Raw genomic sequence first — 17,917 nt, 5'->3', positions numbered from 1 at the left:
ACATGTCCGATGTGTCCTTGGGCAAGACACTTAACCCTGCATTGCTCCCACTGCTTCGGTGGTGGTGTATGAATGGATTAGTGTTGTACTTACTCTCTGATGTACTTTTAATTGGCCACTGCTCTGGATCTCCTGAGAGCTGAGGGTTACTTTCCACTTGGAAGTCAAGTTGGATACCAATGATTTATTTTTTTAAAACACACGCTGGGGTTTACCTCTATAAACAAATAACTGAGCTAATATCTCCTTTTCATTTGTGGTACAATAATCTTTCAAATAAATAGTTCTTTAAAACTAATTCAGTATAAATTTGCTTTATTCATGATTCATCTTAGCTATATATTTGGGTCTGGTGAAAATTCACATCATATCATACAACCACACACACGCGCACACACACAGATTGATGTATGATTAGACATTGTGTAAAGATTAACATGCAGACGATGAGAGAGGGACAGACAGATGTAACATTTGAGTTTCTTCATAACCATATGACGGCATTAAAAACACAACAAACCCTTCATGTAGTGCTCAGAATGACAGGAAGTGTTTGACAGCAGGAGTAGAGGAACCATGACTTGATAATAAATAACACCATTTCTAAACAAAAGACCAGAGTGCAGGGTCAACAACAGAAGCTGTAACAGTTAAAGTGACCAGAGGTTCATGTTATGAAACATGTAACGTGACAGCACAACTTTCAAACGTGAGAGGAAAAAAAGATGTTGTCAATAAAAGTGGTAGTGATGTAGAAATGACAGTATTGTTCTCTGTGCTACAGACACAGGAGATCTCTGAGGTGTGGTTGTCCTTGAGTGATGTTCAGCTGCAGCTTACATGAGCACTTTAAACAAAGTGAAGAATCAGAAGAGAAAGTGCAAAGCCGGCCACAAATCAGAACTTAAGAGCAAAATCAACCTACACACAAGTCAAGTAAAATCACCAAACGCTGTGTGTGTGTGTGTATGTGTGTGTGTGTGTATGTTTCTTCTTAGCAGGACCTAAACAGCCGGTCTTAGCATCACAGTGGAACAATGTTGAACTTAGTGTTTGATTCTGCATCTCTTCCGGTGCGCACAAGATCCAACATGACCATTTTAGAAGAAAAAAAATAGTGTTCAGAAAAAGGGAAACTGCTGCTGCTAGCTTAAAAGAGGGACGTGAGGCAACAAGAACAGTTTGCTCATCACTGCTAGCTTAGCATCATTTCAGCTACTTACACATGGTTTTAATTTAAAATGCTAATAGAAACCATGTGTAAGTCGCTGTTGAACATCAGTTCTAGCTTTTCATGCTTTGAATTTGAGAATCTGAAGACACTTTTTTTTTTACATAAACTGCAGTAAGATGAGCCGTGAATTCAAAGGTTCAGTTCAGCCCAACTTCAAATAAATACATTTTAGCAACACAGACTTAACAAAATACAAGTTTTAAGATCTCTCTCGTTTCCTTGTATATTTCTTCTTCTGCCACAATTCAATGGAGTTCCATGTGGTGGCCCAGCTCTGATCTTGTCTTACTTTATACTTTCTCCACATTTGGATTTACTACCCTTACAATAACTCTGGAGGGCAAAAATCACTGAGGTTTTTTTTTTTTTTCCAGGGTTTATACATAAAAGGATCAAACCAAATGCTCAAAGCCCTAGAAACACCTTGAATTCAAGGGGACCCTTAGAAACCTTACAAGGCAGACATATAGTTAGGTAACAGACATCACCAGTGAAGACTGCATAAATATTCATCTTAACTATCTAACTCGTGTGCATGTTTACTTGAAGAGCTGCAACTATTAGTGGGTGGTTTGCTGCTGATTGAACATTAGCTTCAGTCGTTTTTAAAAAGGAAACATTTTCATTTTCTTACATCCTCAAACATTAGTTTTCATTTCTCTCCTTTTGAATATGTTTTGTTGTTTCATGTTGACTTCCAGAGAAAACAGATAAAACCCAGATGTTCTCTGAGTTTCTGGAAAATTGTGAAGGAGCCATTCACTTTTCTGGACATGATATAAAGACTAAACCTTAAATCAATTAATATGCATCAAAATAACTGAAAGAACAATAAGCTGCAGCGCTTAAGGATTTTTATATAGTTAAATAAGATCTAAATAGAGTAACATTGAAACGATTGTGCCCATCATGACTCAAACCCATTACTTGTATGAAATGAGACCAACAAAAGAGAAGATGAAATTTGGGATTAATGGACAGACGGACTTCAGCTGCACTGAACCATTAAGCAGATATTTGGGTGGAAAGAGCAGCGTGTAGCATCATGGCTTAAACACAGGGTTTGTGAATAAACACAGAGTGCATGTGTTGACTCATAGCTAAGTGTCCTGCAGGTTGTTCCCCACGTCTTGAATATTTGCAATCGTTGGTTGACTCCAGGGAGATCTTTTTGTAACATTTGTGTGAGGGAGGATGCCAGAGGAACTCCTGTAAACATCTGTCCAAATATGCAACAAAATAAACTCCTGTTGCAGGTGATCGGGATACTGGGTGTGGTGGCTGTCTGTAACAGTCTACTTGTTTCTTCTTTTGCTCCTGTTTTATGTTATGTTCAGAAAACTGCAGCAGTAGGGGACTGTTTGGCTCCACTTGTACGCGTGTGTGTATGTGGTGTGTGTGTGTGTGTGTGTGTGTGTGTGTGCACGTGTGTGTTTTCAGTCTGAGACACCAGGGTTACATTTGCCTTGACTTTTAGCATTCAGCCGCCTTGGATTGCATTCTTGTGCATTTGTATGCAAGTGTGTTTGAGTCTTGTAGGGCAGCGCGACGGTGGTCGGACAGCTCAAATCAGAAGCTGTGAAGCAGTGGGGGGTGGGGGGTGTTCTAAAGGTATGTTATGTGTGTTCATGTTTACAGACAGTTCTCAGTCCAGGGAGAGAGTGGAGCGGCCCTCACACATCTGGCTGTTCAGCAGTGAAGAGTTGCGGTGTTTCTGTGTTCAGTTTCAGTCATTGCTTTGCCTTCACATCTCGGGCTGCTCTGCGGTCACTGGCTGGGGTCGGGGCTCAGGGGACTCGTAGCGCTGATGGAAGTTTCTTTTCCTCAGCTTCTCTGGAGCTTTTCTCCACAAAACAATCTCCTAAACACACAGAGAGAGAGAGAGAGAAAGGAATAGATCACTTCAGAAATAAAAAAAAGAAGATATGATTGTATATGAGCACTTGAGTTGTGGCGTCACTAACATTCATTTTGTTAGTGGTACCAATATTATAATGTTTAAAATCAATAATGAAACACAGTTGTGATGTTGCTTGATATAGAATCAAACAAACTAGACATTCAATGTGCAGCTGTGTCGTGTGTCATTTCACACACAAAAATATAAATAAACAGACACAACTAGATGATTCTAATTTCCCATGAGTGTCTCTGTGTGCTGGAGAAACAGTAGCACTCATTGATGCACATTACTTTAGCTGTGGAATAGATGCAGGTGTTACCTGTTGTTTGAAGTATCTTCTGTCCTCTTCATCCACCAGCACCAGATTAAGAAAGTAACGTACAGAAAACTTCTTGTTGACGTCTCTCATGGTGGGTGTTAAGTCATATCCTGTTAAGAAACAGAGCATTAGTATGCAGTCAGTGCAACAGTTAGGCAAAATATGTTTAAAGGCTTTAACGATAGAAACGTTGTTACACACAATCGACAACACCTAATGTGAACTCAGCTGTTATAAAATTAAGAGAGTAAATTAAAGTCCCAATTACAAAATGTTTTTCAGAGAACAGAAGAGAAAGATCAATTAAGAAGATGAATTACCTGCCAGAAACAGTCTGATGGGGATCGACTCTCCTTTAACTGGAGCACCATCCATGATCTCGTACTTTGCAACCGTCTCTGTTTCTGTAGTAGTACTGGGACCTGAAAACGAGGACAACCGTTGCATTACGCGAGACATGATACAATGAAGTGGAGCAGAGCTGACAGGCTCCTTTTGGGACCCAAACACCACACAGAGGAGAAAACCAACAGCCGTTCAGCATTTTAAAGTTGGACAAAGCTAAAAGATGATGAAAGACAGAGTTAGCACAGATTGGTGGGTTTCCATTTAGTTAGTTTCATTTTTTACTACCCAGGATTAGTACCTATTCCTGTTATCTCCTTCTTGATGAGCTGCAGCTCCATGTGTTGGATCTTGATCCTGACCAGCAGGAAGTAGATCTTCCCAACGATCACGTCTTTCAGGTGATATCTAATAAAGAAACACATCAAGAGGAACCCACTGCTTTATGATATCTCAAAGGGCAGGGCGATTTCTGATTTGTAGGTCCAGACATCAAAACAAACGGAGTGAAATTGATCTTACTTTGATTTATTGTATTCAAACTCAATGTGCAGACAGTCTTCTATGCCAACCTCCATCTTGATCGAGTTGTTGACGTCTGGGTAGGTGGCTAACTGGTGGACGATCAACTCATATTCCTTCACAAGATCAGACAGACGACGAACTATTGTCACCCTGAGGAAATACCTACAAGAAGGACACACATGCACAGACACAACACAAGTTGAAACGTTGCTGAACACGCTGTTATTAAAACACGTTTCACCTCTGCATCAAAATATGACTAGCAATAGGAAATATGCAGGAGAAATAACTCAAAAATGTGTCAGAAGCTGTGTCATACCTAACTCAAGAAGCCACAATATACTTCATTATGTTATTACTGCTCAGTGCAACTCTCACACAGCTAATGCTGTTCTACAGGATTGCTGCTGACAAGGTTTCGTTGTGTTCTTTTATACAATGACAGTAAAGTACCTATCTACCTTTCATTCTCACTTTAGTCAGAGTTAGGCTGCCTCTAAGATCTATTATTCAAAATATGTGATTAACCAAAATATAAATAAACCAAACTTTGATGATCATAAAATTAAAAAAGCAAAGAAAGAATTTTCAGAAGTCAAATCATATCTGTAGATCACATAATGCAGAGAAAGTTAAGTCTTTACCATCAAACTATTTCATCTGTAGGCAGCAAAATCGGATATTTTCAACTTGTTGATAACAAAAACAACTGATCAACTATTCTGTGCATTTTGTGAGTTAACAGTTCAAGACAAGTGAGAGGAAAGCTGCCCTGCTGTTCTCTGTTGCCAAAGAAGAAGGCCATCAAAATACGGGTCAAGAACCCCCACCCCCCAACAGTTTGACTTCTTTGAGACCTTTTAATAAATATACCTTAGCCTGACGTTGGCTCCAGTGTAGGATTCATAGGGCTTCTCCACCTGCATGAACTCAAAGTCATAGCTCCTGTTCTGGGCGAGTTCTCCAGGCAGAGCCAACTCTTTCACCAAGTCCACAAACTCGTGTGTGTTGCTCTTATCAGAGAACAGCTCTGAAACAACAGGCAGCAGACAGCAAGGTCAACTTACACTTCTTAGTGGACTGTATGGTTTATAAATCTAAAGAGTTGAGTCACACTAGGGCTACAGGAACAAAATTTGAAAATCGAATTATATTCAAAAATAAAAACAACAACAATATTTGAAAGCTGAATTTTGTTATAAATAAATAATTGGTTTAAATGTTTTGGATAACAAGTGAATCAATGCAGGTGAGGATGTTAAACGTTCCTTAAACAATTTTACTAAAGTAGTCAGCCTAGATGTATTTTACTACAAACACCCTATCTTGAATTAGGTCACTACCCCTTTAACTACAGCCCGCAAGCGTTTCATGTCGTGTCTTGAGGCGGCTGGCTGTCCTCACTGCTTCCTTTAAATATTTCAATCTTTGCTCTGTGAATTTGAGTTTCCCCTTGCAAACAGAATGACATCTAGTGCTTTGTATTAAAGTTGGACACGTGGATGTGTTTTGTATTGAGGAGCGGCACAACACACAGAGGCTCACGGTGAGCCAAAAAAAAAAAACGTTTTCTCCGGTGTTGTTGACACAAGTCAAAGCTCAACATTTTAATCACGGATTTGGATATGATTATTACATCGTTATCTCCACTTTGTACAACAAGCTGTGCTGAGTGATAAAAGCGAGTGTCAGAGCCTTGTAGTCATAGAGCCCCCCCCCCCACCCCCACCCCCACCCCCACCCTCTGAGTGACAGAGAGGGAAAAAAGGAACATTGCGTCGTGCTGCGTCGCTCTGTTTGGGCCATATTCAAATTACAATGTGCAATGCATACATCCAAGTGAACGTTAGTCTGTGCCAAAGCTTCCTGATAAAGAAAATGACATGCAGTATGTGCTTATGCAGTGAAATTGCTTTAAGTTATCGTATAGGATAAATAAAAGCCTACTCAATTTTAGCATTAAAATTTTTTATTATATTTGAATTTTAAAAATGATAAAGCATTCAAATTTGAATGGGATTATAGAGGAATATCTGCAGCTCTAAGTCACACTATAACAAGTTTAATACAGTACAGGCTTAATTTCCAGATTTCATATTCTTTCAACACACTGGCCTCGTTACCCTACTCCTTCTACAAATTCAGTGGGAGGAGGGTTTAGCTCCACTACAGCAGGCTGCACATGATGACCACATGCTCCGTTAAACCCTTTAGCCACATGAGAAAGCGAGCAGTCAATTGTTGACAAGCAGTTTTCCAGCTTCAACGAGCAAAGCACCTTTTGCAATTAATGTTGTGAAAGGCAATCTAGAGGTTTCAATTGTGAAACAGCAATATGAATAAGTAACATTGTAATTATGTCAAAGCAACAAGAAAGTTCATTGCACTGAGAAGGAACAAAGCATTAGCCATTGCAAAAGCCGGGACAATGCAAACAGATCATAACAGAGACATGAATCACGCTCACCTATCTGTCCAACAAACTCGATGCGAATGCCCTGATGCTCCAGACGCTTTCCTCCCTGCTTCACATTCAGATTTACCTGGAGAGCCAGAACTTGATCAGATCATTCAAACAAATGAACCAAAGGCCTGTTTGTGAGTATATGCTACATGAAAGAGAAAAACTAGAAATAGAAATAGAAGAACTGTCCCTGTCATGCACAATCACATCTGCTGGTAGTGCATTTGTATACATTTTAGTTGAGTGTCGGCGCTAACAGCTTAAAGTCTTATGAAGCCTAGAAACCTATTTTCAAACTGTACAAGGGGAACACGCAAGGACAAAAACATCCCAAGAGAAACTGTGTGGTGGGTAGACTACAGTACTTAAATATAGCTGATATTTCAGCTGACAAATTTGAGGGATCTGAATCATAGATGGTTGACTTTGTCCTGAAGTCAGAGCAAATCTTGCACAGACTTGAAAAGAACCTTTATTTCCCACTGGGCTCAGTGAAAGAGAGGATCCCTTAATAGACTGCAGAGAAGTCCAATATATGCTGACTGAGCACATTTATCTTAAACATTAAATGACACCTAATCTAAATCATGACCCGTGTGTGTAGTGTCCCCTTAATGAACCTTGTGAAGCTCTCCTCACCACTTTATAATTCATGAAAACTTGGCTTACCTTGCCAGAGACAGACTCTCCATCATAGAACAGATAGTGTTTCTCCACTTTCCCATCTTCTGTCTTTAGCTCGGCGGTCTTTCTGTTCTCTGCATCGTTCAGCAGAACGTCTATCTCACAAACCGGCCCAAACAAACCCCCTAGGAAACTCTGCAAAACACAAAGCACATCATTAAAAACAGCAGCTTACTAAACAACCCTGCAGTCATGATGGTGGTTGTGAAAAATTAGTCGTCAGACCGGAAACCCTTTTTGACTACTACTTCAACAACAAGACAGTATGAACTGTCGAGTTGGGAAGCTTCACATCATATTAAACTCGAAGTAGCAGCATCATGGTGACAATGGATGATAACTGTAGGAATGAATTGCATATCAAATTTTTACGTATACTTTATTTAACACGGTATGAGGTTATAAATTGTAAGTAGAGTGGCCCAGAATAAGTTGAAAAACACATTATTGAGTCTTTACCAATAATTCAGCAGTATGTTCACAGTAGTTATTTGAGGGAATGTAAGAGTGAAGCTAAAAAGTGTGAGACAAAAACACAATATCAATATAAAGAATATACACAGCTGAAAATTTTAAAATGCTCCACGCAACAAAATACAAGACATCTTCGTTGTTCAACAGTAAGACTTAAAGCTCACAGAAGAACAAGTTTTAAACTGAGTTTAATGGAAACTTAAAAAGTGTCCATCTGAGGAGTTTCTTAACACACATGTATGATGACTGAGTGCCCATGTTAGCTGTCTGCAAAGATTACAAACACCACGAGGCTGGCCAAGGTTAACATCTATTTGAATATAAGTGTGTGCACAAGTAAAGGTGACAGATGGGTGTGCATGGAACAAGTCTCTTGTATTTACCATGTAAAGCTCAGAACAGAAAGGCAGCCCTTGTTTTTTTTTTTTACATAACTTGTCACCAGCTGCACAAACGCATATTTTCCCTCTTAGCTGGCATAAACACACAACACATGCTTCAGCATGCTGCAAAGATAAATCTGCTTCAATCATTAAAATGTCTGCAGGAACTAATGACTATTTGATTATAAAGGACGCGTTTTGTTAAATGATATCATTAGGATGCATGTAGGCTATTAAAACTAGTATCAAACAGAAATGTCATGATAATCCAAGCAACAAAACATTAAAGTTAGTGATTACCAAATTGTTGTTAATGTAATTTAGTAGTGAGCTAAAGCTTGAAGTAAGTGATGTTATCCGACGTGCATGATGTGACACACGGTACAACTTCTTCTCTCTCTTTGGCCTCCCTCCAGATACTGAAAACATAAACTACATTAATGAAGCTCTAAAACTTAGTGAGCACTTGGAGCTGCTATCATCATTCACACAAATGTTCTGCTGTTAGCAAAACATGAGCGAGAGGAGCCGAAGAGACGGCCTCGTACTGAAGCTAACACAGCTAGCTTTCCTGTCAAAACTTTCATGTTGAACCGCAGCTGTCAAATCAAACACGTGTTGATGTCAGGGGTCACACACACACACCAGGACAGTAGTTTATCTCAAAGTAGTCCGGACAAGTGAAGCATGTTGTTTGACTCACCATGTCTGCTGTGTAGACAGTTGAAGCTAACAGCTAGCCTCGCTCCGTGTAGCCTGTCTGACTGAAGAGGTAGTATCGAGACTCCCCGTCATGTGACCCGGGTCACGTGGCGCAGTGTGTGTGGGCAGGGCGCTGACTTTTATCTCTGTTGCATAAAGCGCACACACACACACACGCACACACACACACACACACACACACACACACACACACACACACACACACACACACGCACACTCTGCCAACATTTACACTTTAATGTTTTCTCTCTTTCAGTACTGAATATAATGTTGTTTACAATGCTGATCCATGTGATGGCGCTCTTGAGCATCACTAGCCCAGTTTTGGACCATAACCTATTTTGGAAACTTTACTCTAATTTAGGAACCTTAATTAATCTAATTCCTACTACCGTAAAAAACGTATAGGTTTTTACTTCAGTCTATGACATTACCCTGCCTCTTTTAAGACAGGTGTCAATCAAAGACTGAACATTCAATATTTTCAAAGTAAAGACTAAAATAATTAGATTTACATCAGATGTGATATTAATTGTGCATAAAAATTAGGGTCTACATGAACAAATTACACTACAAATAATTAATCATTTCACTAATGAGGGCTGTGTTGGGTTATGGAGCTGTGTCTTTAGCTGCTAAAAGCTCATGTTATAACATGAACATGTGGCTTGAGAAAAGAAAAACTTTGTTGTCATGGTTTTAACAATTATTTCCATCTCTACAGCCATCAAGCTGATAGTGTGTCTTGCTGCTTTTTCTTCTTATTTTTGATACGCAGACTATTTCAACACTAAATGAGTAGGGGTCTATCATTGAGACCTGCCTTCATTTGTCAAAATGTGCAATAACATCACCATGCTATAGTAAAAGGGACTGAGCCTTAATTTTGAACGGCCTTTTAATGGACGATTTACAGTAATATTAGTTTCTGGTCCTCTCTTTAGAGCACATGTTGCCTTTTATTGCCACGTAATGCAAGGTCAACTTCCATAACCCAAGACTTGTCCCCATGGTGAGGTCGACGTTTCCTAATACAGCATTGTACTGTTTTTGCACTTTAGGCATGGAATAAGCTTCTTAATTGTATTACCACTTGAGAACTCCAATGGATGAAGACATTGGATGGTCTTTTACAAATTACCCATGAAACAAGTTTCTGTTTTACTCAATCCTTGTCTTGAGGTGGAGTTCTTTTTCTGTGGTCTGTGTATTCTCTCTTCCTTCACCATTTCCTTCATTACTTGTATTTGTTGTACGTGTATAACATTTTTTGACTATATACAAAAAATAAATACATTATTCAACTGGTACTGCTTGAAACTTCCAATGCAGCTATGACGGGATCTTGACTAAGAATAAAATACATGATGAAATAATGTTGGTGTAAGCATATTATTTTCTTTTCAACATAATCACTTAACATAAACATTTTTCACAGAGACAGTGTACAGTTTGTTATAAATAACTGACTGGCGAATCAGCACCACCTGGTGGACAAACTTACTACTGCAATGTTTTGAAACTTATCGACTCACTGGCCAACATAACAAAATATAAAACAGGCCTATGTGGAAGGTAATGTTGATCAGATATGGGCCTTATCATTCCTCTGACTTTATTGAACTTATAGTTGTTCCAACAGTTTAGGGTATTTATTTTTGTTTTATTGTTATTATTAGGAGTTTACACAATAGGGAAGATGCTTTTATTGTATTGGCTTTGTGCTGTTATTGTCTTTAATGCCCTAAGCAATAGCAAAAATGTACTGACAGGTGTTTTGTTATTTGTACTGCATTAACATACTTTCTTTGTATGAGAGAAGAAGATTTATCAAATCATTAAGGTTTAAATTGATGTTGACAAAAACTCTTTTTATCGGTGTAAATTGCAACAAAGCATACAAAGAAACAATCTGAACAAATAAAAGAACAGTTTGAAAACCTTATAGCACACTGTTGTTATCAATCCTTTATTTATTGAAGTATCTCAAATGCAAATTAAACAACAGAGCGCATGTTGAATTAGGTAAATGTGTAGAAAACATATTTTGAACATGTTTCAGTTCACAGTGGTTAAGATTGCATGAATAAAATTCTCGAGGGATTTGAGTTTGCAAGATTCTCTCGTTCAACATTGCAGATCTGAAGTTCCTTAAAAAGGTGGCATAATCATACTTGGTTAGTGAAAAGTATAAAAACATTTGAGACAAAGGGATCAAATTACATAAATATGTTTTTGTTTTTGTGCGTCTTAAAGGAACACATGCCTTACAACTTTAAAAACAGGTCATCTTATTGCACTGGTATCACAAATATTTCAAGGCATGTTTTGAATTTATATTAAAAAGTATTGTTTTTTGTGGGGTTTTTTTCACAAAAAGAAGGTCACTGTCATTAGGACTGAAATGTTTTCAGACAGTATCTGCCTCTTCATTGCAGACAGTTATTCACTTTGGCAGACACTTTTCATCCTTTATAAAAGTTCTTTTGATGCAAAAATATAATTTCCATCAGTGTTAATACAAAATATATATTTGTATACATTTGGCTTTTGTCAAGATTTTTGCTGCAATATTCAATAGACAGGGTGAAAATACAATAGATGCTAGCCTTGTGTATGTGTGTGAGTCTGATTCTGTGTGATCAGTCTACAGCTGCAGCAGGTGGTCTTCTCTCAGCTCCTGCTCTTCTGGTTTTGCTTCACCAACAAAAGCCCTGCTCGGGAACAAGCGCCTCATGCTCCTCGATTCCCCATCTTCAAACAGAGAAACACGACAGCTCAGAGATCATGGAGCAGAAAAACAAGGACACAGAACACTATATCAAGAACGTTTTCAACCAAATTACCTTTCTGAAGCTCAAAGTATTTCTCTGTTGAGGACGCACCAGAGCCCGTCTCAATGGCCTTGTCTGCCATGAATGTATCTTCAGCCGCAGAGCCCTCATAACCTCCGGAACCTTCCTCATAGATGTAAACAAAAGGTGACTCCCCCTCTTCACTCTGCATCGGTGTATCCTCCTCTTCCTCCACCTGCTCCTCGGCCCCCTCCTCTCTGTCGGGTTTCTCATCCTCCACAGGCTCTGCATCCCTGCATACAGATTAAGAGTCAAACATTGAAGTGTGTTAATGGAATCTGGTGGGCTGAATCTGTTTGTTTTACTACAGTATTCTGGTAATTAATCATTTTTGTTGATGTCTGACATTTTAGCTGATTAGCCACAATCAGCGAAGAAATATGACAAACTAAACACCAGGCTCTCCCTAAGTGTAGCTGAACTTCCACTTAAAGATGAACATCTTTTCACATTTCTAGACCAAAAACACAAAATTAAAGATTTTGGATGAAATGTTTTTTAACGCAACAAAGTTTATCTAACAACATGGAATCTCTTAAAGCCCATTTACTCTCTACACCTCGATGTAAACAAAATGATTTTCAGTGCAAGATGTCATATTCTACACAGTACACAAATGTGAAATGTGTAAGTCATATTTCAATTTAAATGATTTGTTCTCTGCATCATGTTTTGCTGAACAGGATATTAAATTAAATGACATGATCTTGAATTCATCTCTGACATCTCTCTGCTGAACATGTCATCTTTAACTATTTTCTATAGGGTTAATTCTTAGCTGCAGTTTTTCTTCACATATAACATTTTGAACTGTGACAGTAACAAAAACAATATCACATTGTTTGTAAAAGTGAGGCTTTAAGACCCAGTGTTGCTGTTGTTTTGTACTCATGATACTGTTTAAGTTTAAACCATTGTTTGGAGGTTTAAGGAAACGGCTTGTGAATACATGCATCAGGTAAGAAGATGATGTCACAGGCTTAAAGTCCTACACAGGTGCTCCCACTTAAAGCTGCACTGAGAACTGCGTGGGTGTTTTTATGAACTTTATGAACCTAATGTATTCTTGTTAAGCAACCGCCTTAAATTCGCCTTATATAAGTAGAATATAATCAGCTAGAATAGTATCTCTATGAAAAAGCCTCTAAACAGAGGTTGATGATTTGTGTCTACGGACGTAAAAGTTGAAGACGATCAAGAATCCAGCAACACTGCTACTGTCTGAGTCTTAAACAGCTTTCTATAGATAAACCTCGCTTCAGGTGTTGTTGAAACACATAAGTCACCGTGGAACTTACACAGAGACAAAACAATAGACCAGAAGCAGCAGCACACCAAGCGTCACAGCCCACTTCCTCTCAACATTTCCCTCCGGCTTCCTGTTCAAGGAGAGCTGCTAAGGTGTACGCTGAAGCTGAGGCCCGATGTTTTTAAGCCAAGCTGATATGATGTAGGAGGCCAGATAAGACTCAGACTCTAATTCTAGTACACCGTGTACCTCGTGCTTTAACTCACTGATGCTGAAGTATAAACCTGTCATCCGCCTTTTCCATGTATCTTTGTCTTTGTCATATTATGTATAACAAATATGCTTTAGATTAGATGAGATGAAGTAATGAAGCTGTGTTTTTGTGAATATGGGTTAAAGATGAAGGGCTTTCTGTTGAACTTTTAATAGCCCTGTGTTTCTACAGTTACGTGAGGGTTTACGTTGTTATCTATTTGCATTGCTTTAATAATGTGACAGCTCCTTTAGAACATCCTTAACATACATCATTTCAACATTGCAGATGGATGGTTGCTACATAAAGTCTGATTTGTGGTCTTCATTTTTACAAGTCTGCTATGAGGTCATTTACTGATAGGATCGACATCTTGAAAGAGGAACTCTAAAAGAGGAAGCTGAGGGTGAAGACATGACTGTGATATGGACTTTCTAAGCAGTCCCACACATTTCAAGAGAAACAATTTTCACAAGTGGGCTACCATATATGCTAAACACACACATACTGACACATGCAAACACAAATACACATTTCTTTACAGGCTCATTAATTCCCGACAGTTACTGTATTTATATCAAATAACACAACCTAGATTGAGAGTCTGTATAAGAATTTAATTATTTTGACGAAAAAAGTCAATCAAATATAATTCGTTACTAATGTGAAGATGGTGATTTAGAGATGCTCGGCGTAAACTGTGAGGATTTGCCTACCATACAAATCACATGATCAAATGAAAAGTTGAAAATTCAAGCAAACAACTATTGCTTTTGTTTATCCTGCCTCTGTGCTGTGCTACAATATGAAACCGAATGTGAAGTAGATCATTTTGTCCCTTATTGCACCTCCTCTAACCTCCTCGCCTGCTCTCTGACAGGATCTCACTCTCTTTCTGTTTCTCTCCACGTTGTCTTCTATTTTGGCTTTTCTTGGCCTCCAACCTCACACTTATACACTCTAAGACACACACAGCAACACGTGAATCCACACAGAGCCTCACAAAGACAGAGATTGGTTTGCCGGAGTTGTGTTAACCAAGGTAACAGATCCAACGCAGCATCAGCATTTCTATATTTACAGTCTGCATTTATCTGACAAAAGCGAGCTATGTGATCACAGAGACGGTTGATTTTGGTGAACTCTCTTCAAACTCTCTCACCTAACTCTGAGCAGCACACACAATAAGTCCACCATCACATCATGACCTCAAACACACACACACACACACAGACACACACACAGATGATAATACTTACAGGTACTGTGCAGTTGAAGCGAGCAGTTTGACTGGTAGCTCTGGACTCCATGTCATTTCTGGACTTTGTTGGGTCACACAGTTGGCCTGACCGCCCTCAGGGTTACATCTCACAAACTTATACACAGCTGTCCTGGGAGCTCCTGTAGAGGAAAGGTCATTTTTTATGTTTAATTTAAGTCTCTTAGTTGTCATGGAACATTTAATGCAACAGATCCCAGTCTTAGCATTCCTAGGCAACATCTGGATGCTCATCTGGATCAGTTCAGTGTGTCAATTAGGGATTAGTGGTTCCACGTTTCAGTATGTTACAACATTATTCGGCAACAGGGTGAAGTTGTTTATTCTTTTCAGCTGTGTGATAGAATAGGAAGTAACGGCTTCACAGCTTCTTCTTAACACATCGCTGCAAGTTCATCACACAGTTTATCTCACATTTCACACTAATGTACTGTGTCAAAACTCCTTTGTTTCCTAACAACAACAAGTTAATGATATTAGCTGCTTCTTTGTGGAGTGAAACCAAATGCATGTTAGTCATCTGATCAGGGGTCTTGACTGTTTGACGATTGATCTTTAGCATTCTGTAATAGATTCATGATGCTGAAACAAACTACATTCCCCAAAGTGCACAGCCATAAAGTATATTTCCTGTTTTGTCCAAACCTTCAGCCTATTTGCACTGTTGTAACACTTTTAACTGTTCCTCTTTGAATAGCTTCAAAACTAAGTCACTGTTGTATTATTTTAGGACACTCTGTTTTCATCTAGAAAAGTTGTTGTTAAGACTCCAGCATCACAGAACTGCTACCACCTTCTACCGTTCAGAATAATATTATCTGAAGGTTGTATCACTCTCATTAAATTACAATTGTTGTCCTAGTCTGTGATAAAAAAGCTTTCTGTGCCAATATTGGTGAACTTGATGTTGAACTTAGATATTGACATTGCGTTTGGTTGTGCTTGTGGCACATTTAAAAAAGGGTCCATTTAATATTTTAATTTTTAATGTAAGATCTTCCAAGTCTAATCTTAACTTAGCTGCTGTTCTTATTCAGGTCATTTCACGAATCCACTTATTACTATAATATAAAAACCTGTATCTCTCTTTTAAATACAAATTGGAACTGGCTATGTTGATTTTATTATATTTAAACTAAACATAAAATAATACTGTACGTGGTGGTTTTGTTCCTGAATTTAGTATTTTAACATCTGACTACCATCTTTTGTTCAACTATAGTTTTTTAAGGCTTATTTTTGGGCTTCTTATGTCTTTATTTTAGAGATAGGACAGAAATCAAGAAAAAAGACAGAGTGAGGAATGACCAGCAGGAAAGGAGCCACATGGTCACATTTAAACCTTGGCCGCCCGCTTAGGACCACAGCCTCCGTTCATGGGGTGCTCACACTAACCCCTAGGCGGCTGTCGTCTCCATCAACGAAAGTCTTTCATATTTATTTTCTACTTTGTCACCATATTGAATGTCCTCTTCTCCCTGTCTGTATCTGTACGTTTTGCTGCTGTTTGCTTGACCATCTCTCTTGAGACTCTTTATCCTTCTTCTTTTTTATGCTATTGCTGTTTGTCAAATCACTTTTAACCCCTGTTTTTAATGATGCTATATAAATAAAGTTATTCATTGAAATGACCTCTAAGCAAATAGAAAAAAAAGGGGTTAGATAATCTATTTATATTTCCTTTGGAATTTAACTATTGATACTTATACAACGGGATTATTGGTTCACATAAAGGTGTAAATAGCAGATGTTTGCACAGACAGTGCTGATTTAAAAAAAAAAAACAGTACAGTTTATGTACAAAATATCAAAACAAAGCATTAATAGTTAAGCACGCGAAAGGATTATTGTTGTGTCATTTCTTTGGGGTACCCCCTCTAGAATCTCATTCTTCTATATTTGGAATTTATCCAAATATCCCTAAGAAAAAAGTCCTCTGATGTGATGGGGAAAGTCCAGAAAAACTTTGACATGTTTTCATTTTTCAGCCACATCAAAACTGAAAGGTCTCTTTCCGTTCAGTTCCGTTCAGTGATACCTGATGAACTACATCAGGTATCACACACATGTATTTCCCCTCATGAACCCCAAAGTGTTGACTCTTTCCCCCTTCATAACATACTCCAGTTAGAAAAAGAGTTGAGTTTAATGTTGTTTTTCTTTGGCACACCCCAGCAATAAAGGACCTGACTGTAAAAAAATGAGTCAAAAATCACAATATGTTGAAACAAAAAGGGTATCAATGGCATTTGGCTTGTCAGTCAGGGACCCCTGACGGCCCTCAGACCGCAGCTTGGCAAACTGATGCCCATGATAGTCTTATAGAGTCTTAGAGCCTACGCCTGTCAAGATGCAGCATTATTTTTTTTAACTCTTTCCAGTAAAACCTGTCCATATAACTCGACCGTGTGAGAGCTTTTCCTCTAACAAAAAGTCGACTTACCATTTCCGATATCAAAGGCGAGGAAGGAGATAACGACGAACAGCAGGGGTTTCATCCTCCGCTTTGTATTACTTCAACAAAAGTGCAAAAAAGAACCAGGTTGTCTGCTGCAGAGTGAAGCTTCTTGGCGTGCTGAAGAAAATGCGTAAACTGTCTCAGACAGCCAAACTCCCCCTAGAAGAGCTCAGCCCTCCGCCTGCGTCATGGTTTCCTGAAGTCTTCTTGGGTAGAAAGTGGCTCAACATCCTCAGTGGAAACTTTTGCATTAGCTGCCTCAAATATCAGATACGTCGGGGGTTTGCGTAACTGCGCACTTTGGCTAAGGAAATACCAAAAGATATCATCGAAGATTCAATCAGAGTTTCTGATAATAAAACGGTCGGGAGGAAGCTAAAGTTTTTCTTAATTGGCTGCGAGCTCATTTTGTAGTGAGATAAAAAGTTTCTGAGAGCTTTAACAATAATTTATTTACTTATTTGTGCATTTTAGCGTGTGATTGACAAACAGACAAAATTAGATGGATGTGTGTTACCCCCTTACTTTCTTTAGTTGTGTTGATCTCACCTAACTTAATGTTGGGTCTTCTAGCTCCAAGAAGCAGCAGAGAAGAAAGAGGTAGCACAAGAACAGAATCAACATTGGTGCTGTGACAAAATGAAAATGTTTATGGCGTATTGTGGGAGTCTGTGTGGTCGTTTTTGTACCTGACCTGGGAGTTGCTTCAGGTCACAGCTTCATCTCCCTTAGATGTAGGCAACCCCTTGTAAAGAGCCTTAAGATTGTG

The 17,917-nt window shown here is 38.7% G+C and overlaps 2 protein-coding genes across 2 annotated transcripts; both read right to left on the bottom strand.

Moving 5' to 3' along the window:
* Positions 1-298: 298 nt before the first annotated feature.
* Positions 299-9,180, bottom strand: vps26a (VPS26, retromer complex component A). The gene is made up of 9 exons (XM_020645988.3): positions 9,035-9,180; positions 7,460-7,609; positions 6,794-6,869; positions 5,200-5,356; positions 4,324-4,488; positions 4,103-4,209; positions 3,777-3,878; positions 3,457-3,566; positions 299-3,095 (listed from the first exon to the last, which is right to left on the bottom strand). Exons 1-9 carry the CDS (start codon positions 9,035-9,037, stop codon positions 2,979-2,981), a joined length of 987 nt encoding a protein of 328 aa, XP_020501644.1. The 5' UTR covers positions 9,038-9,180; the 3' UTR covers positions 299-2,978.
* Positions 9,181-11,007: 1,827 nt separating this feature from the next.
* On the bottom strand, positions 11,008-17,316 carry srgn (serglycin). The gene is made up of 4 exons (XM_065953039.1): positions 17,134-17,316; positions 14,671-14,812; positions 11,901-12,142; positions 11,008-11,808 (listed from the first exon to the last, which is right to left on the bottom strand). Exons 1-4 carry the CDS (start codon positions 17,186-17,188, stop codon positions 11,702-11,704), a joined length of 546 nt encoding a protein of 181 aa, XP_065809111.1. The 5' UTR covers positions 17,189-17,316; the 3' UTR covers positions 11,008-11,701.
* Between the last annotated feature and the right edge of the window lie 601 nt (positions 17,317-17,917).

This window comes from Labrus bergylta, chromosome 3 (assembly GCF_963930695.1).
Source record: "Labrus bergylta chromosome 3, fLabBer1.1, whole genome shotgun sequence".
Classification (NCBI taxonomy): Eukaryota; Metazoa; Chordata; class Actinopteri; order Labriformes; family Labridae; genus Labrus; species Labrus bergylta.
Note: the sequence above shows the minus strand (reverse complement) of the source record. Positions and strands in the feature narration are given on the sequence as shown.

Bases quoted from the DNA above. Each gene is read 5' to 3' on its own strand.
- vps26a (XM_020645988.3), bottom strand. The intron at 5,357-6,793 runs GTGAGCGTGATT...CTGTTGTTTCAG, and splicing joins CGAGTTTGTTGGACAGATAG to AGCTGTTCTCTGATAAGAGC. The intron at 3,096-3,456 runs GTAACACCTGCA...CTGTGTGTTTAG, and splicing joins GAAGATACTTCAAACAACAG to GAGATTGTTTTGTGGAGAAA.
- srgn (XM_065953039.1), bottom strand. From the start codon at position 17,188: ATGAAACCCCTGCTGTTCGTCGTTATCTCCTTCCTCGCCTTTGATATC. The intron at 14,813-17,133 runs GTAAGTCGACTT...TTTCCTCTACAG, and splicing joins CGCCTTTGATATCGGAAATG to GAGCTCCCAGGACAGCTGTG. The intron at 11,809-11,900 runs GTAATTTGGTTG...CTCTGTTTGAAG, and splicing joins ATACTTTGAGCTTCAGAAAG to ATGGGGAATCGAGGAGCATG.